Source organism: Athene cunicularia, assembly GCF_003259725.1.
Source record: "Athene cunicularia isolate RWA chromosome 13 unlocalized genomic scaffold, athCun1 chr13_part1, whole genome shotgun sequence".
Taxonomy (NCBI): Eukaryota; Metazoa; Chordata; class Aves; order Strigiformes; family Strigidae; genus Athene; species Athene cunicularia.
In genome coordinates, this window is record NW_020799117.1 from 19371969 (window position 1) to 19388517 (window position 16549).

The 16549-nt window shown below is 40.7% G+C and overlaps 1 protein-coding gene and 1 long non-coding RNA gene across 2 annotated transcripts in view; one reads left to right on the forward strand and one right to left on the reverse strand.

The window, feature by feature from the left end:
- Positions 1 to 313, reverse strand: part of DELE1 (DAP3 binding cell death enhancer 1) — a 22572-nt gene extending 22259 nt beyond the window's left edge. The window contains exon 1 of the mRNA XM_026858556.1: positions 307 to 313. Coding sequence (XP_026714357.1) covers positions 307 to 313 — 7 coding nt within the window. The remainder of the gene's footprint in view (positions 1 to 306) is intronic.
- A 2930-nt stretch (positions 314 to 3243) lies between these two features.
- Positions 3244 to 16549, forward strand: part of LOC113485204 — a 31532-nt gene continuing 18226 nt past the window's right edge. Inside the window, exons 1-6 of the long non-coding RNA XR_003399372.1 lie at positions 3244 to 3315; positions 4404 to 4553; positions 5500 to 8080; positions 10359 to 10457; positions 10571 to 12515; positions 14755 to 14847. This is a non-coding gene — a long non-coding RNA (uncharacterized LOC113485204). The remainder of the gene's footprint in view (positions 3316 to 4403; positions 4554 to 5499; positions 8081 to 10358; positions 10458 to 10570; positions 12516 to 14754; positions 14848 to 16549) is intronic.

The following is a 16549-nucleotide window of genomic DNA, read 5'->3' on the forward strand; positions in this document are numbered from 1 at the left end:
GTGTCCCTGGCCAGCGCGGGAATGGCGCGGCGGCCGCTGCGCCCCGGGAGGGGCCGTGCTGCGGGGCGGGGGTCGGGCCGTCCCCGCGTAGGCCCCGGGGATCTCCTTGTGGGTGCTGCGGGTTCCCTGTAGGTCGGGGTGTCCTGGAGATCCGCTGTAGCTCAGGGGGATAAATCCCCCTGGGAAAGCACAAGGTCTGTGGGGTTTCTGTGAGGAGTCCTTGAGCCCAGAGATAAGGCTCGGAGGGTGCAGACTTACAGCGAAGGAATCAAATTAGTAGTGGGGAGTGCTGAAGTGTACCCAAACCTGTCATTCCCTAATAAAAGGTGCCTTTTCCTCATCCAGAATGGCCTGCCACAGTAGGGTAGATGGACATTTGGTAGTGCTGCAATTGGGTTAGACAAGAAATTGCATTCTGCAGCATACTTTCCTTATAGCAAAAAAGTAATTTCAGGTGTGATCATAAACTCAGTCAGTTAATCTTCCTGTAATCAGTGATGTGATTAATTGTATTTGGGAAATGGGTATAAATGTGAAACATTTGTGAATGGAAATGTGTAAAAAATGCATTAAGATGCAGTTAACGGTTTGAGTTGCGTATAAAGCTGCATCCACCTCTTATCGGCAGTCAGCCTGATTTTGTGATTGATCGTGCTCTCAGGGGTCTTGGATTGTATCTACTGTATGTCTGTGTGTTTGTTTCAACAGTGTTGTAACAGGAGATGGCAGAGTTCCCAATCGAGAATGTGGTATGCCAGTGTGAGAAAAAGATATGCACTGTATTCTTCTTACCCTGGTGTTTTCCTTCAGAAGCATGAATATTGCCACCCCTGTGCTCATTCCAGCTGAACAGTGTACTTTCTTATTTATTTCTTTGTTCCACAGGCACAGAAATTCTTGGTCATTCTGGCAGTTTGCTTCTCTTTCCAGAATATGGTGTTCTCTTTGCTGGCAATTTCTGTTACGAACTTGTAGTTCTTGTTCAGTATTATCCATGTTTTATGCTTCTCTGGCTGCAAGTTTAGCTCCAAGTGTGGCTTTCCAGGAGATTGTAATAGCTGTCTTTCATCAGCCTAAACACTTGCTTTAAACTACAAAATTTCTTTTGTTTTTCCATTGCTTTTATTTTTTTGTAGTGTTGTATGGGACACAAATCCTTTATCCTTTTCACCCCATATTTGGCTTAATACCTTACTTACAAAGTCATTTAGATGTCTGTTTTAGTAAATGTGTCTGTAATTGTCTCATGTTTGTAGGCTAGACTGGTATTTCCTAAGATACTACAGTTTGTTTGGGGATGAAAATGGCATGCAAAATAGAAGTATCAGCATCTCTATAATCTTGCCTTAATTTTCTTGCTCGTCAAGTTGATATCAGTAATTAATGCTCCAAAAACTGAGACTGCATTTGTTGGTATTGGTTCATCCAAGGTCTTCTCAGCTAATCACTGTATTTTTAATGCTGTTAATCCCAGTTTCCTTTCAAGTCCCCACCTATTTGGTGTGTGATACTCTGTCTTCTGCGATTGGCAAGTCAATAGCAGAGCTATTCTGTTTTGATTCATATCATGAGGATGCCACAGGAGTTGAACAGTGGCTGTTGTCAGTTTGTCTTTTACTCTGGAGAAGGACAATAACTGAACAAAGATGAGACGAGAGGGAGGCTCTGAGAGATGAGGAAAGGGACTGTCCAGAGCAAGACAAGGTTGAGATAGCAAAGATCAGAGATGTAGACTGTCGTGGAGTAACATGGCTCAAGAAGTAAATGTCATAGAGAGAAACGACTTGAACTATGTGGGCGGGAGGACAGTGCGTTCTGCGTGAGGGCTACTGCTTCTGGCTTTTCAGCTCAGCTAGTTTGCGTCCTTGCAGCTTGCGGTCAGAGAGTGGAAAGGACATTGAGGAGGAAGAGACGATAAGCCGTGAGGAATTGCTGCAGGTGCAGAGTCTCTCACTACAGCTTCTCTGACTGTTGTTGTTGGTGGTATTTTGTTCCCTGCATCCAGGGGTTCTGAGGAAAGTGGCCGATGTTATTGCAGGGCCACTTTGAAAGGTCAGTGATAAGGAGAGGATTCTGATACTAAATAAGGGCAAATACCATATAGTCATTCAAGAAGGGTAAGAAGAAGGATTGGGCCACTCTGAAACACTCTGTTTAGCCTGGTTGTGTGGGAGATGATGGCACATCTTCTCCTGGAAGCTTTGTTTTAAGCTTGTGAAGGATGAGAAGGTGATCGGGAGCAGCCAGCATGGATTTGACAAGAGCAATCATGCCTGACCAACCTGATTGCCTTCTGTGATGAGACTGGCTCAGAGAACAAGGGGAGAGCACTGAGTGTTGTTTACTTTGACTTTATCAAGGCCTTTGACATGATCTCCCATAGTATCATCTTATCAAACTGGTGAGGTATGGATTGGGTAAATGGACTACAAATTGGATGGAAAATTGCCTGGATTGCTGGGCTCAGGTGATGGTGATCAGTGGGCTCAGGTGATAGTGATCAGTGGGCTAGCACACACTGTAACAGAAGAGGGCTGAGAAAACTGTTTGTTATCACACAATAATTTTAGTAAAATAAACACTTTGCTTCTTAGGGAAATAAATACCGTGCTTCTTAAGAAATATATTTATTTTGGTCGAAAGAGGAAACCAAACTGGTTGTAGAAAGCAAGTTAAAAACAAACATGGAAGTTCTAGGAAGTTATACACATTCTGAGGTCTTTTAAAAACCTTGCAATTGAAAGCACTCTCATATTCACTGGTTTAAACACTCATTAATGCCAGTCCCCCCCTTCAAGTACAGCCAAAATCAGTGTATCTCCAGGTTCTCAATTATTTCTTTGAGGCATGTTTGCAACTGGAACTTTTTTCCCTGGGTGCCGGAGCTGTTTCCTCTTGTAGTAGTCTTCTGGTAACTTAGGTTTTCATCTGCATTTTTCTTTTTATGCATCTTGAGCAAAATAAGTTAGTGGAATATGTAAACTTTGACACACAATGTTTTTTTTTTCTAGAGCCAGAAATATATGGCTAAAAACCCCTCACTGTATGACTTTGACCAAGTATGCTTTAAACATTGTAGTTACAGATGATCTAGTTTCACAGCTCACAGACAAAGAAAATGTTTGTTTTACTTTATTAGGTTTCTTACAAAGCCCAAATGTGTTCATACAAAACCAAATGTGCATATACACACATTGTCAATACTGCCAACTGCGATTTATTAAGTTTTATAAATTTTTTCCACTAGGTCACTGTATTGTTAAACAGATGTCAAATGCAGGATCAATGCTAAAGTTGGGAAGGCTAAATTTCAAAGTATCATCTCATCTTTCTCTTAATAAGTTGATAAAGGGCATTTTTGAGGAAGTCTTTATTAATCATAGGCCTAAAACCTCTCTTAATGTGGTTGTATTTTTCTAACAAGAAAATAAGAAAGGGAAGGTGTTTGGGCATAAGCTGTAGCTCATGCTGCCATTTCGCTCTTCCCTGACTGCTGCAAAGCCCCTCAGTCAGTCATTGTAATCCAGAGCTGGAACTGGGAGCGTGTTTTGGGGATATATCTTGTTGCTTTGTGATGAACTCGGAGGCCCTGGGAGAATCTCTTGGTGTTGACAGCCCCTGACAGTAAATGTCACATGAATTCGTAGGGAGCTCAGAGCCTTCTGGTGACTGCTATGAGAAGAGACATGGTGACAGAAAACCTGATTGATGAGCCATGCCACAAGTAGAGGGAGCGCTGTGTGGTGATTGCCTATAATTGAATGGTCCATGGAAGTTATTTCTGGGTTTCCTGTGAACGGTGACATACACTCCAGGAGTGTTTTCACAGGGCAGGCCTGCAGATTTTAACCCTGGTACTCAGCAACTCTGTTAACACAGCCTTAACAGACTTTAAAACTTAACGGGCTGTTATAGCTTCATGCCTAGCATAGTAATGAAACAAATGACAACCGGAGATGGTCAGTCATGCAATTATCTTTAGAAATGTTCCTTTGTCAGTTTTTGCCTCCTCTATTTTACTGCCTTCTCCTTGTGACTCGGCTCTGTGATCTGACAACCTAGAGACGTTGATTATCAAGGAGACGTTGATTATCGAGGTTCCTCCCGATTCTGACAGTGCACTCCTCTGACATGGGCTTGTCGCAGCCATGTTAAGCACAGCAGTGATGCTCCTGGCATTAAACTGGAATGTGCGATGTTATAGCCCACTCACCCAGCAAAGCATCTGCTCACACCGACCAATTAAATTGGCTTCTCTCTCATTAAAACCCTTGTGCAGACTTTGGTATGTCACAGATCTTTAAAATCTCCATTATGAATTCCACTTCTGGGTATTTTTAGCTTATACTTGAAGAAAAGATTATTGTCTCTTGCACTTAAACATATCAATTTTGGCTCCACAGACATCTCCTCTGGGCCATATTCAAAGACCTGAGCTGACTTGAACTGCTGAATCCATAGGGAGGATCTCAACACAGCTCTCAGCGCTTGGACGTTGAGGTGGTGCAAGGAGGAAGAGGGAGAGAGATTCAAGCCCTCCCTCCTTCCCTTTGGTAAGTCAGGAGCATATCCCTTACAGATTTACTTGGTTGTGCCAATTTAATGTGATTTCTTCTGAGGGCCAGGAACCACTCAAGGAAGGCTGACAGGTTTTATCAACAGAATGGAAACTGAAGTGATAAGGTGAGAGTTATTGACCTGATAACTAACAAACAGAAAACTTCAGTGTCCCTCAAGATAAATATTGCACTCAGCAGGTAAGTAAAAGATGGCAACAGCTGTGGTCTTGTCACCAAGTGAGAGTGTGTTTTAGTGTAGAGGAGCAGGAGGTGAACTGTGAAAACAAACACATTCAGTTTGCTACAGACTATTTCCCTCTATTACTTTTAATGAGAGCTAAACTCCAAAATGCACAATGGGACAATAATATTTTAGATGGAAGGAACTCTTTGTACAGCTCCTAAATTCTAGACACCCGGTTGCAATTAAAATGATTGCTTGCATGTTATTAATAGCTCTCCAGTAGTTTAAGGCTGTTATCAGGTATGGGACCAATTGGTACTAGCCACTGCACGACTGAATGAAAAGTAGTGCTGCCCTTGAAGGAATTGAGTTAGTAACCTGAACCCACAATACTCAAAGGAGTTTGAAAAATGAGAAAAATGTAAAAAGGTGAGAGGAGCTGTGTTAAAATGCATCACTATAGAGGCTGGCAAGCAAAATGGCTGGATTACCGTAGTCAGGTGTTAGTAAATGGTGCCTAAGTGTTTTTTTTATTTTAATTCTGAAATTGTAGCTTGCGGAGGGCAGATGGGATAGGAAGTGGAGACCTCTAATGAATTATGATTTGTAAGTAATGGAAACAAGAAGTACTTCAAGTGCAGCAGTCTTTTGTTCCTCCCTTTTCCACATCTATTTTTTTCTGAAAACATGCTGGGGTTGCGTATGAAACCTGGCTGTCGCAATTCTCACATGTCCCTTGAAATTCTTGTCTGACAGAATATGAAGGCTTCAGCAGCTGAATGAAAAGGCACACAACAGAGCTCTTGTATGATGTCTGTCTCCCCTTTCTGGCACCTGGCCTGCTCAGTGCAATTGGGAAAGACAAATGGCAAGTGATCACTTCATATTCAACTTCTGCATGCTAACTTTGTTTTTCACATGGAAGCAGTTTTGTACTTGCCATGTTTGTCATTCTGCCATGTGTCTTTTCTGTTTCCTGTTACAGTTTCTATTTTTTATTTTTTTTCTTTTGAGGAGAGGGTACCAGAACTGCACTTGGTATTCAAGAAGCAGATGCATCATGAATTCATACACTGGTAAAGTCATACTTTTCTCTCCTAAGAATTCTGAACTTTTGATTTTCTTTTTTTGACTGCTATTGAGGAATGAGGTGATATATTCATAGAACTAGCGATTATAACGTCAAGATGCGTTTCCTAAATTGTGCAAACTAGTTCAGAGCCCATCACTCTGTGTGTAAAGTTAATGTTGCTTTTCGTGGATAGTTGTCAGGGCTGAAATTTGTCTTCCACTTTATCATGAGGCTGCTCAGTGTCATAAGGTCTTTGTTTTTCTAGTAAATATTACCCTAATTAATTTTGGTTTTATCCAAAATCATCTTCACTGTTCCACCTGCTTTCCAGATCACTTCTGAACACACTGAGCACCATGGACCTTAATCCCCATGAGATTCCACTGATGATCATCTTCCACTGTGAAAACTCATCCTTTAGTTTTATCTTCTTTTCCCAATATTAAGCTGTTATTTAATTCTATGAGGTCCTTACCTGTAGTCCCCAGCTGTTTAGTTTATTTAAGAGCCTTTGATGAGACTTTCAATGTCTGAGGTTTCTGGAAGCTTGGGGTGAGTTGGAAACACAGGGAAAATTTCTCAGCTGGATTTCTGTTATTTGCATGCTTTTGACTCCTTCAAAGAATTCCAGCAGATTTAGGAGGCTTAGATTCCTTTTACAAAAGTCATGTTTACTTTTCCTTATTGTGTTACTTTTATTCATGTATTCACTAATTCTGTTCTTTACTAGAGCTTCAACCAATATGACCAATATGGACATTAGACTTCGTGATCTGTGGTTTCTTGAATTGCCACTGGATTTATTTTTAAAAACTGATTTCTTATTAGTTACCTTCCAGTCCTTTGATAACTGCAGCAGTTTTCAGCAAAAGGTTATATACTATGGGTATTAGCTCAGATGATTCATATTTAACATTCTGTAAAAATCTTGTATGAATATAATCTGTGCCCAGTGATATGTGGTTACTCATTTTGTCTGGTTTGTAATCTACTCTTAACAACCTTAAGACAAGCCTTCTGTGAATGCCTTATAAACAAGATACTGGTTTGAGTTTTTCCAAGATTCTCCAGGTGAACAGAGATTTTTTTTAAAAAAAAAGGAGTTTGGGATTTTTTTGTGGTGGCATTATCTTTTCTGAGTGCTTCCTTCATACCTGTGTAGCTCACTGGCTCTTGCAAGCTTCTTGCTCTTGATGTGTTCAAGATGGATTTATTACATTATTTTTTTTATTTCTTTACCAAACTGCTTCTAAACTCTTTCTTCAGTCTGTGTTATTGTGCTTTTACATTTAGTCTGCCAGAATTTATGTTCTTTTTAGTTTTTCTTTCTCAGACACAACTTCAGCTTTTTGCAGGATACCTTTTAACTTCCAACAGCCTCCCTGATCCTGCTGTTTTATGATGCTAGCTTTTTGTTTTTCTCTCAAGTCTTTTTTGACAGGCTATATGCATTTGCTTTGAGCCTCCAATATAGAATCCTAAAATAGTCTACCTGCCATCTGAAAACATTTTACCTTTCTGGCTGCCACTCTGAGCATTTTTTTAAACAAATTTCCTCATTTTTGAATTCCCTCCCTCTGGAATCAAGCACAACCACTACATTTGCCAACATTTCTTCATTTCAGTGTATGCAATCATGAATCGCATAAAAGGATTAAGGGTTTTGGCCTAGTCCAGTCTCTAGGAAGCCTGGAAATATCAGCCATTAACATTTCACTAATGTTAATTTCACTAATTTCATTAACTGAGAAGCAGGGAAGGAAGTGGCTTTCCAGGTCTGGAGATGGTGGCAATTCTTGCCCTGGAACATCAGTTTCTCTCTTCAACCTACAACAGACAAAATGACAGGTAATTGGAAAAAAAAAAGCAACCTGGGTTGATTTGTCGCCGCATCACTGAAGTTTGATACTGTGGGAGAATAACGGAAGGTTGGTGAGGAGGGCTATAAACACACTCAAGTGACCTGCAGCTGAGGTGTAGAAAAACACATATATCATACTAATTGTTGTTTAGCCTTGTGTGTTGGACAAGTAGAACATCTGTGTTTCGATAACATAGGCCTGTGATAGACTCAGAGGCACATTATCGAGCGTCATTGAGATTTCTGCTCTGCTGTGGGAAAGGTCAAAGCACAGTGGAAAACTATGCTTGTGTGAATCTCTAAAATATGGTGAGAGCAGCAGATTTGGTGATCCTCAAGCATAGACCCAGCTCTGCGGTGCCTCTCCCCTCAGTCGCTGCTTTGGGCATCCCCTGGTAGGAGAGGTAACAAAAATAAATTTACTCTTCACACTTCATCCATGGTTTTGTGGTTGTTCTTGTGTTCTGCCTGTGCCAGCCCACACAGACTTAACTAGCTTGGGTGTTTTGGGGACAGAGCCTCTCTATGCTGTGCTGGTGGGAACCAGAGTGAGATAGCAGAGTCATGATGACAATGTCCAGTTCTCACAGTAGCAGACACAGGAATGATCTGGGATACCAAGAAGTCTGGAAGGACAGTGTATGAATGCAAGTAGTTCTTCACTGTGATGATGCTAGAGAATCGAGAGCTTAGATTACTTCAGTTTGCATATAACAAAATCTGGGATAAGGTCAGACCCAAAAAGGACTAAGACTGCACTTGGTAGAGGCTGGTTTGGTAGCTGGTTCTTTTTGGGTCTCTCCAATTACAGAACTACTCCTTGCAAAAAACAGTAGCTGCTTGCAAACAGCTCCAAAGCTGGTCTGAAACTGTCTTTGCCAAGCAGGTGCTGCTCTTCAACGTGTGACCAAAGCTTCCTTACCAGTGAAAAACATTTAGTCTGAGGTTGAATGGCATCAGCACTCAGCTACTGCAAAGTACGTGTAAAGCCAGGGTGAACCAAACAACGCCAGTTACACTGCAACTGCTGACTGGCATGGACTGCTTAGCAACAGGGAGAGTGATATGGATACAGATGAATTGACTGTTTTCTGAGCAAGCAGGGTAGGAACAGAAGTAATTAGCTGCTAGCTGATGAAAAGGCATGCTTAATTATTAGTATAATTATAGATATAATAGACCAGGAATTATTCAGTAAAAGTAAGAAAGCCAATATGTTACAAAGAAGGTAATCAGAATGGAAGAGAAAATGACAGCAGTATGAATACTTGAGAAGCAACATAAAGAATGAAGATGATAAATCTGGAATCTTTTGGGTTTCCACTCTCTGACATATCAACTGAATTTAAAGTTGGTGTAAGGGTATACAGAGCCAACAAGGTCTATGGCTTGTATTATTTCCGGTTCTATACAATGTTGATTTAACTGATTGCATGCCAATGAAATTGAGCTGTATTTTAATAAATCTTAGAACCTGCACAGCTTCACAAGGATCTTTGTTCTCCTTCCAGCAATACTTCAGCACAACCATTTAATTTGATGGATCTTGTGGGAAGCTCAGCTATAGCTTGTTCTGATCAATATTGGTAATTGACTATAATTATTTGATAAGGCAGCACTGCTTTCCCTTGGCACCCTGAGAAGTAACTGTGACTAAGAAGCAGTCATGTTAGTCAGCTGCCCTGCCTGGGCACTGCATTTTAAACTGTTTTCCATGCCTTCTGGGGAAATGGCTGGAGATAACAGGCTGAGCTGTGCTAACAGACTTTAGGAATACGTTGTTAATATAGGATGTATAATCACTGAAATGGGTAACCTGGGGAAGATTTTAAGTACATCTCTTCTGATGTCAGAATGGACACAGGTAGTACAGGTCGTGCTTTTGTACCAGGAATTGGACTGGATGCTAATGGCAGCAGCAGTGCTATAAGAATCTGGAACTGAGAGGCCTAAGATGTTTACACTTGTTTCTAAAATTATGGCAGTGGAATGGGAGACTGGCACACTGTAGCTCTAATCTGGATTCTTCGAGTCTGACAGTAGTGGTGCCAAAGGATTACAAACCCTCTTGCCCATTCTGCTGGTTAGAAAGGAAAAGCAAGATACAAAGATTTTATTGAATTACTATTTGAGGACTAATTATTAAAATGGCTTTTGATTAATGAGTTGTGAGTCAAGCTGGTTTGGCAAATAGCATTTTGATAAGGTATTTGTAAGACAGATAGTCTTAAAATGGTAAGATGAACGTAAAACACCGTAACCTTAATGATGATGTTAATGCAGAAATGATGTAAATGTGCATGAGCAATTACTGTATGAAGTCACTGGGGTACATCAGGACAAATTGAATACAGACAAACTCTAATTGGTATCAGCTGAGCACAAAATTATTGAAAAGTGAATCTGGAAGAAATCTCAGCTGGTCAATTAGTCCATCGCCTTTTTCCACAACAGAATCAGATCTGTTTATGACATTCTTGGCATATGTAGAACTGTTGTTTCTCTTCCATTTTGTAGAAGACTTAACTGCTACAGGACTGTTAGTGCACTGGTCCTGACTCTGTCAGGACTGTTACTGATTCTCTCCATGGTCTTCTCTCCTGAACACCTCCTGTCCTCAGTCTCTTGATTCAGGTCATGTTTCCCAGACCTCTAACCGCTATTGTTATTCTTGATACTTAGCCTGTCAACATTTCTTGAGGAGCAGTACCCAAGACTGGACATGCCTCTGCACTGAGGTATTACTGACTACAGCAAAAGGACCTGCAAGATGTCTTGCAGGTAATTTTTCTGTTAAAAATATCTGTGTAGTGTTTTTTCTTTGCTCAGGACAATAACCTCTGTTCAGCTTGTGATCTGTCAGAACCTTCAGATGTTTTTTTTCTTTTTTCCAGACTGCTTACTGCTCAGCTGATGTCTGTCCTGTACTTTACTCCTGCCTAAGTTAAAACACCACGCTTTTTACAATTGAGATGACTCCTATATTTATAGACAACTTGTCCAAGTTGTCAAAAGTTTTTAATACTGCTATCCCCCATGTATTTGTAGCCAGTCTTCACAGATGTAATCTTGGCAGATTTAATAAACACACAGTCCATTTCCTCATCCAGGCTATCAATAAAATATTGAATGGAACTTATGAACAGCTGAGTAATCATTCAATTTGTCCTTTACATTTCACAGTGAACCATTGGAAACTACTCTTGGAGTACAGATTCCAACCAAATTTGTGACATGACTTCAGCTAGAGCATTCTTACACTCTTGAATGTCATATGGAACAATGTCAGGAGCCTCAGTGACATTGAGGTGTGTGGTATCTGCTACTTCTTCCTTATCCACAAAGTCTCAGCCATTGGAGAGTGAAATTAGATTAAGTCAGTTTGTTTTGTTTATGAGGAATTTCTGTTGACAAGTACGCATCTCCTTATTAGTTTTTATGCACTTAGAGGTCATTCAGATTATTCTGGTCTTTTTCTTTTCTTGGGTCTTAAATCTTTTATTATCTTAGTTGTTCTATTTGACTTGTAGATGACTGCTAGTGGTTCCAGTTGTTTGAAAGTTTAAGAAATTTGTGAACAGTTGTGAAGGCAGCAGATACAAACCTCTCACCAGGAGAAACTCTGTGCCACATCTGAAATTCCTGTAATAAAGCACAGAGACACAAAAGATTCTCAAGAGAGTGGTGGAAGAATGTTTTAACAAAAAGAAATTATTTTATTTCAGTCTGAGAAATTATGATGCAAATCATTTTAATTTAGAAAAGAAATTTCAGGCTAGCTTGAGAATCCTGGACAGTTTTAACTACAAGTTGGAACAGTCTCATAGAAATATGGTCAGGGTCATGTAAAAGAAGAAGTTGGGAAACCTTAATTTTGGGCTGCACTGACTTCTTTGCCTATAATAGATTGGTAGTGATAATCTAAGAAAATAGGAATAGAGATTAGACTAAATTTCATAACCTTTTAACCCAGAAAGCCTGGATCTCCTCAGCAAAGTTTTTTCTGAACTCTAATACATGCTCACTGTTGACACGGGCTTATTCACAGAACAGAATGACCTTTGCACAGCTCAACGAGAAGCACGTGTCTGGTAAGTTCTAGTATCTCCTGTTCAGTGTACCCAGGTGACTGTAAGTTTGATCGTACAAAACAAGGTATTTTGTCTCATAGCGCTTCTGCTGGAGTGTTTGATACTGTGTGTATAGGAAGTGTATGTATATTTATATGAACACTCAAGTATATGAGTCAAGGAAGAAAGAATATGCATTGCATTGGTATGAACAACTTGCTGTTTTTCAGAAACTTTGTTTTTGTCTGAATTCAGTATTCTAAAGGTTAAAAAGATACCACCCAACAAACTCTTATCTATGGTGTGTGTTGACAAGCCTTTGGGTCAGTACCATTGCCTTTTGTTATATAAAACTATCAGCATGGTTGTGCCTTGAGCTGTTTGGAAGATGGAACTGCTGCCAGAGGAGGGAAATCAAAAGTGTCATCAAACTCCCAAAATAGAGGCAGATGTATTCCATGTTGTCTGCAGGAATTTTGAAGTGTGAGCAGGGGCCCTGTTAACGACTCTTTCTTCTTTTGTCCCCTTTTTTACCATCTTCTGCAATATACATCCCCTTCTGCTTCCTGGTGCTTTAAGCTTAAGGAACTGTAGAAGTACTCTGGAAGTCATTCGCATGTGGAAAAGTGTTCTTGCTTTCTCGGATCCTTCGGTTTTGCAGGTACTTACCGCAAGGTTGGAAATGTTCTTGGTGATGAAGCAGAGACACACGTGAATGTACTAAGGACAGGGCTGCAAGGCAGTGCAGTACAGATTTTATAACACAGAGGTGAGTCATTTCTTAATAGTGAGGACTTTTGAGTATTAACTCTAGGTGACTTCCACTATAAGGCAGCTGTTAACATATTACTATGAATTGGTTTGGAAAAAAAAAAAGATTAAAATTGCATAAGTAGATAAATTTTAAAGAGACAGAAATAATAATGACATTAAAATTGGCTGAAAGAACTGAGCTACAGTAACAATGGAACATTTTAAAAATAAATGGGTAGCTAGGAAGGGGTGTAGGGAGACATGCTGCTTGGAGATCACAGAGGCACCTAAGCTTGACAGTTTCTATGACTGCATGAAACAGAGAAACACAGCCAAGCCCCCGCTCTCTCCCAGCATATTATACTGCACAGCAATCAGGTTTAGTAACACATTGCTGAGAAAAAGACTCCCACAATTTAGTATTCATTATAGATGGCATTTTATAGATTGCAGCGCAGCAGTGTAAACAGCCACACTGGAGGGGAAGAGTGGAGAACAGCATTTCTCCAAGCTCTGATTTATTTCTTGTTGATATTCACTAACTACACAAATCTATGGTAGCACCAATTTTAGGAGGGGAAAGTAACTCAAACCACCACCACTTTTCCAGTGTTCTTGCAGGAAGCCAACACAACAGGGGGCAAAACACAACTCCTGCAGTAGTACAGGCATGTGGCTCCCTTGTGAGGCTGAAACATCTGGTAGATTTGTTTCTGTGAGTCGTCGTGGGTCTGCAGGCCTGCCTGGGCTCTGCCAGCTGCCTGCTTTATATTCCATTTACATTGCATTTTGTAAACCTTGTCTGTGTGAGGAGGAGGTCTGTCCCCACAGATAGGGTGCTGCTGTGCTGGGACACTTAGATCTGTGAGCAAAAAGCTGCCTGGACAGACCAATGTTCTAGGAGGGACCAGTATCCTGAGTACCCTGACCAACTGCTGTCCCATCCAGGTGTGAAGTGACACCAGCCAGTGACACAGCCCCCAGAGAGCTGTCCTGCCTGCATGCTTGCCCTTGCAGAGATGCACGGCCCACGCTGCATCCCATGGGAGCTGGGCCCTCTTTTTTTGGTTTGAGATTGTTTCGTTCAGGTGAGCTGGATGCCAGCCACCCAGAAAAGCAACACAGGTTTTCCATCATCCATGAATCATTAATTCCTGTAAGTCGCAAGGGTACTGAGCACTGCAGCAGAGGTGGGAGCTGCAGCATAGGGAAATGCATAGAGGCTTTCACCCCAAGCTCCCCACAGCCTCTCCAGAGCCTGCCCAGCAGGAGAGAGACGTGGCGTGCTGAAGGAAGGCCATGTGTGACAGCTCTGCTCCGGACACACTGCCTGTGTGAGTGCGGAGAGCCTGTAACAACAGAAGATTTTTCCAGCTCCCCTCCCTGAATGAGTGAGTTCATGTCATTCTGCTGACACAGGTGCAGTTCCTCCTTTTTTTTTTTTTTTTTAAATTCCTTTGGGAGTTGCTTCTCCACATTCCCTGCCTATCTTTTACCTGACCCTGATAGAGCCTCCTCACAGCCCCTTTTGAATGCTTGGTGCTACAGGTTCCTCTGCCTACCTTGCCCAGCATCCCTGCAGCGCTCTGGCAGCGTCCTCCCCACCCTTCCCTTTCCAGCTGGAGGTGTTAGATGTCCTCTTTCCTCCAAAGCCTCCCCTCTTTGAAAACACCTTGGTGGATATCTATCTTTTTTTTTTTTTTTCAGAAGGATTCATGACAGAGTATCTTAATAGTATTTGATTTTCCCCCACAACTACCTCACCATAATACCTAACTTAAAAATGAGACTTAAAAAAGGGTGGGAGCTTCTTAAAAGGAAATTAAAAGCAGGCAAGGGACAATTTTCAAGTGCAAAATCACTAAAGGAATAATAAAAATACTAGTAAAAATATTTCCAAAATTGCCAGAATCGGGTACTTTTCCAGAGGTTTGGTCAACAGATGACTAGTTTCTAGAAGGATTACCTTAAAAGAGGAAAACTGCTGTTGAAAAGTAAACTGAAGCTCTGTGCTGATCCTCACTATGGTTGAAGTAGGTTATTCTCCCATGAGAGCCAAACTTATGAGGACAAGTGTAAGGAACTGTCTGAAATTAAATGACAATAAAATGCATTTTAGGACTAATTGATAAGATGAAGAGTCAGAAATTGCCAAGACCATATGGTAATCACTCAAGAGCTCTGGAGGAAAACAAATATGCAATTATGGAGCTACTATACTGTGTAACCCGTCACTTAAATCAGTCTCCCTGCAGGAGGGAGGGAAGATGGTAAATGTGACAACAATTCCTGAGAAGGTCTCCAGGAGTGGAGAACTGGAAACCGTCACACCGGAGTCTACTGAGCAAGTGAGTGGAAATTATAAGAAAGAAATTATTAAAGGGGTAAACCCCAACATATTAGGGAAACTTTTTTCTACTTAGAAACCACATTTCATATATTTGTTAGAGCTCTTGAAAGGGTCCTGAAGATGCAACTTAGGCGACCTAGACATAACAACATAAGAAATGGTCTAGTGGATCAGACCAGTGGTCCATCTGCCTGCACTGTCCACCTATTACTGCTGTGACCATGATTTGATGTCTCACTCATATCCCTCCTTGGCACCTTCTCTCCCAACTGAGAAACTTCTTTAGTGTCTCTTCCAAAGCAACAGCTAGAAATCAATTTAATCTGGTTGATGGTTCTTTACAAAACTTGTAATTGAGCTGTAAAATCCCTTGCCATAGGATATTATGGATGTGCAAAGTTTACTTGTGCTCTGGGGGTAACAGCAGAAGTTAATGGAGAGAAGTTAAAGCATAACCTGTTAAATAGTAAAACCAAGGATTGTGACTCAAAAAGTCCCAAGACACATATTGTTGGGAAACAATGATATTCCAGGAAAGCACTGCTTCATGCCTGGTATGTTCTTAAACTCCTTCCTCAGGCACCTGTATTGAAAACCAGATGCTGTGGTAGAGAAACCTTCGATCTGACCCAGTGCAGCCGTTCTTGTGCTTTGTTATGTTCTGTGAAAAGAAAATGAAACATAGATATGAATGTAAACACTTCTGATGGTAACAGTGAACACTGAACAGTGAATGCTGAACTCATCTCCCCACTATACAAGCAAACAATGAATTTTTATTTGAATGCTAATGAAGATCTCACCATGATGCTGCTAGGTCTCCTCTAGCAATATAAAGAGAAAAGCTACATGGTGGAAATAAAGAAAGAATCTTTATAAAGGGATGAAAATGTATTGCAAATATTGATGTCATTAACCACTTAGAGGTCAAAAATATACTTGAAGCTCCTGATGTAATTTGAAGTAGGTAAACAAGTATTAAGAAGGAAGTTTTCTTTCAAGTAGTGCATCTGTTATGATCTGAAAAGGAGAAATTTGTATTTCTTGCATCGCTTTAAATGATCCAGTTTTGTAGTCAAAAAGCAGATCTTTCTACAGTCATCTAATCTATTCTAGCTTTCTTTTGGTTTTTGGATCAGAGCTGAGGCAAGCTTCTTTTACAGATTTGTGCTGCAGTCTACTAAAAGAGCTGTTTCTTGCCAGGAGAATATTACATACAGTTCTGAGAAAAATGAACAGAGTCGGCTTGTTTGAGAGCTAACTGATGCTTACTCACAACACTGATAAGCCTGACATTTACTGAGAAGTGCCACAATTCTCAGTCCAATGAAAAATCCCAAGAGGATTTTTTTTTTTCCAGTGATGCTTCACATTCTATTGACTCAGGGTAAGCTGGAGCCTTCTAAAGTATTTCACTCAAAAAAAAAAAAAAAAAAAAAAAAAAAAAAAAGATGTATTAGCCTTCCTTGGCACATTTGTTAATGGTCATGGTATGTTTAACGATGCTCTACAAGTTGTCAGTGGCTTAGGTGTCATATTTCATTCCTGTAGTGTGTTAAAAGCACTTATGCAAGAGTTCTTGGTGCCTTGATTGCAATTACAAAAATTATACTTGGGATAATGCCACTTAGCACCTCCACATAAAAGCCAAAGCTTGTAGTGAAATACCTGCCAGTGACAGTAGGCAGTGCTCTGGCTGT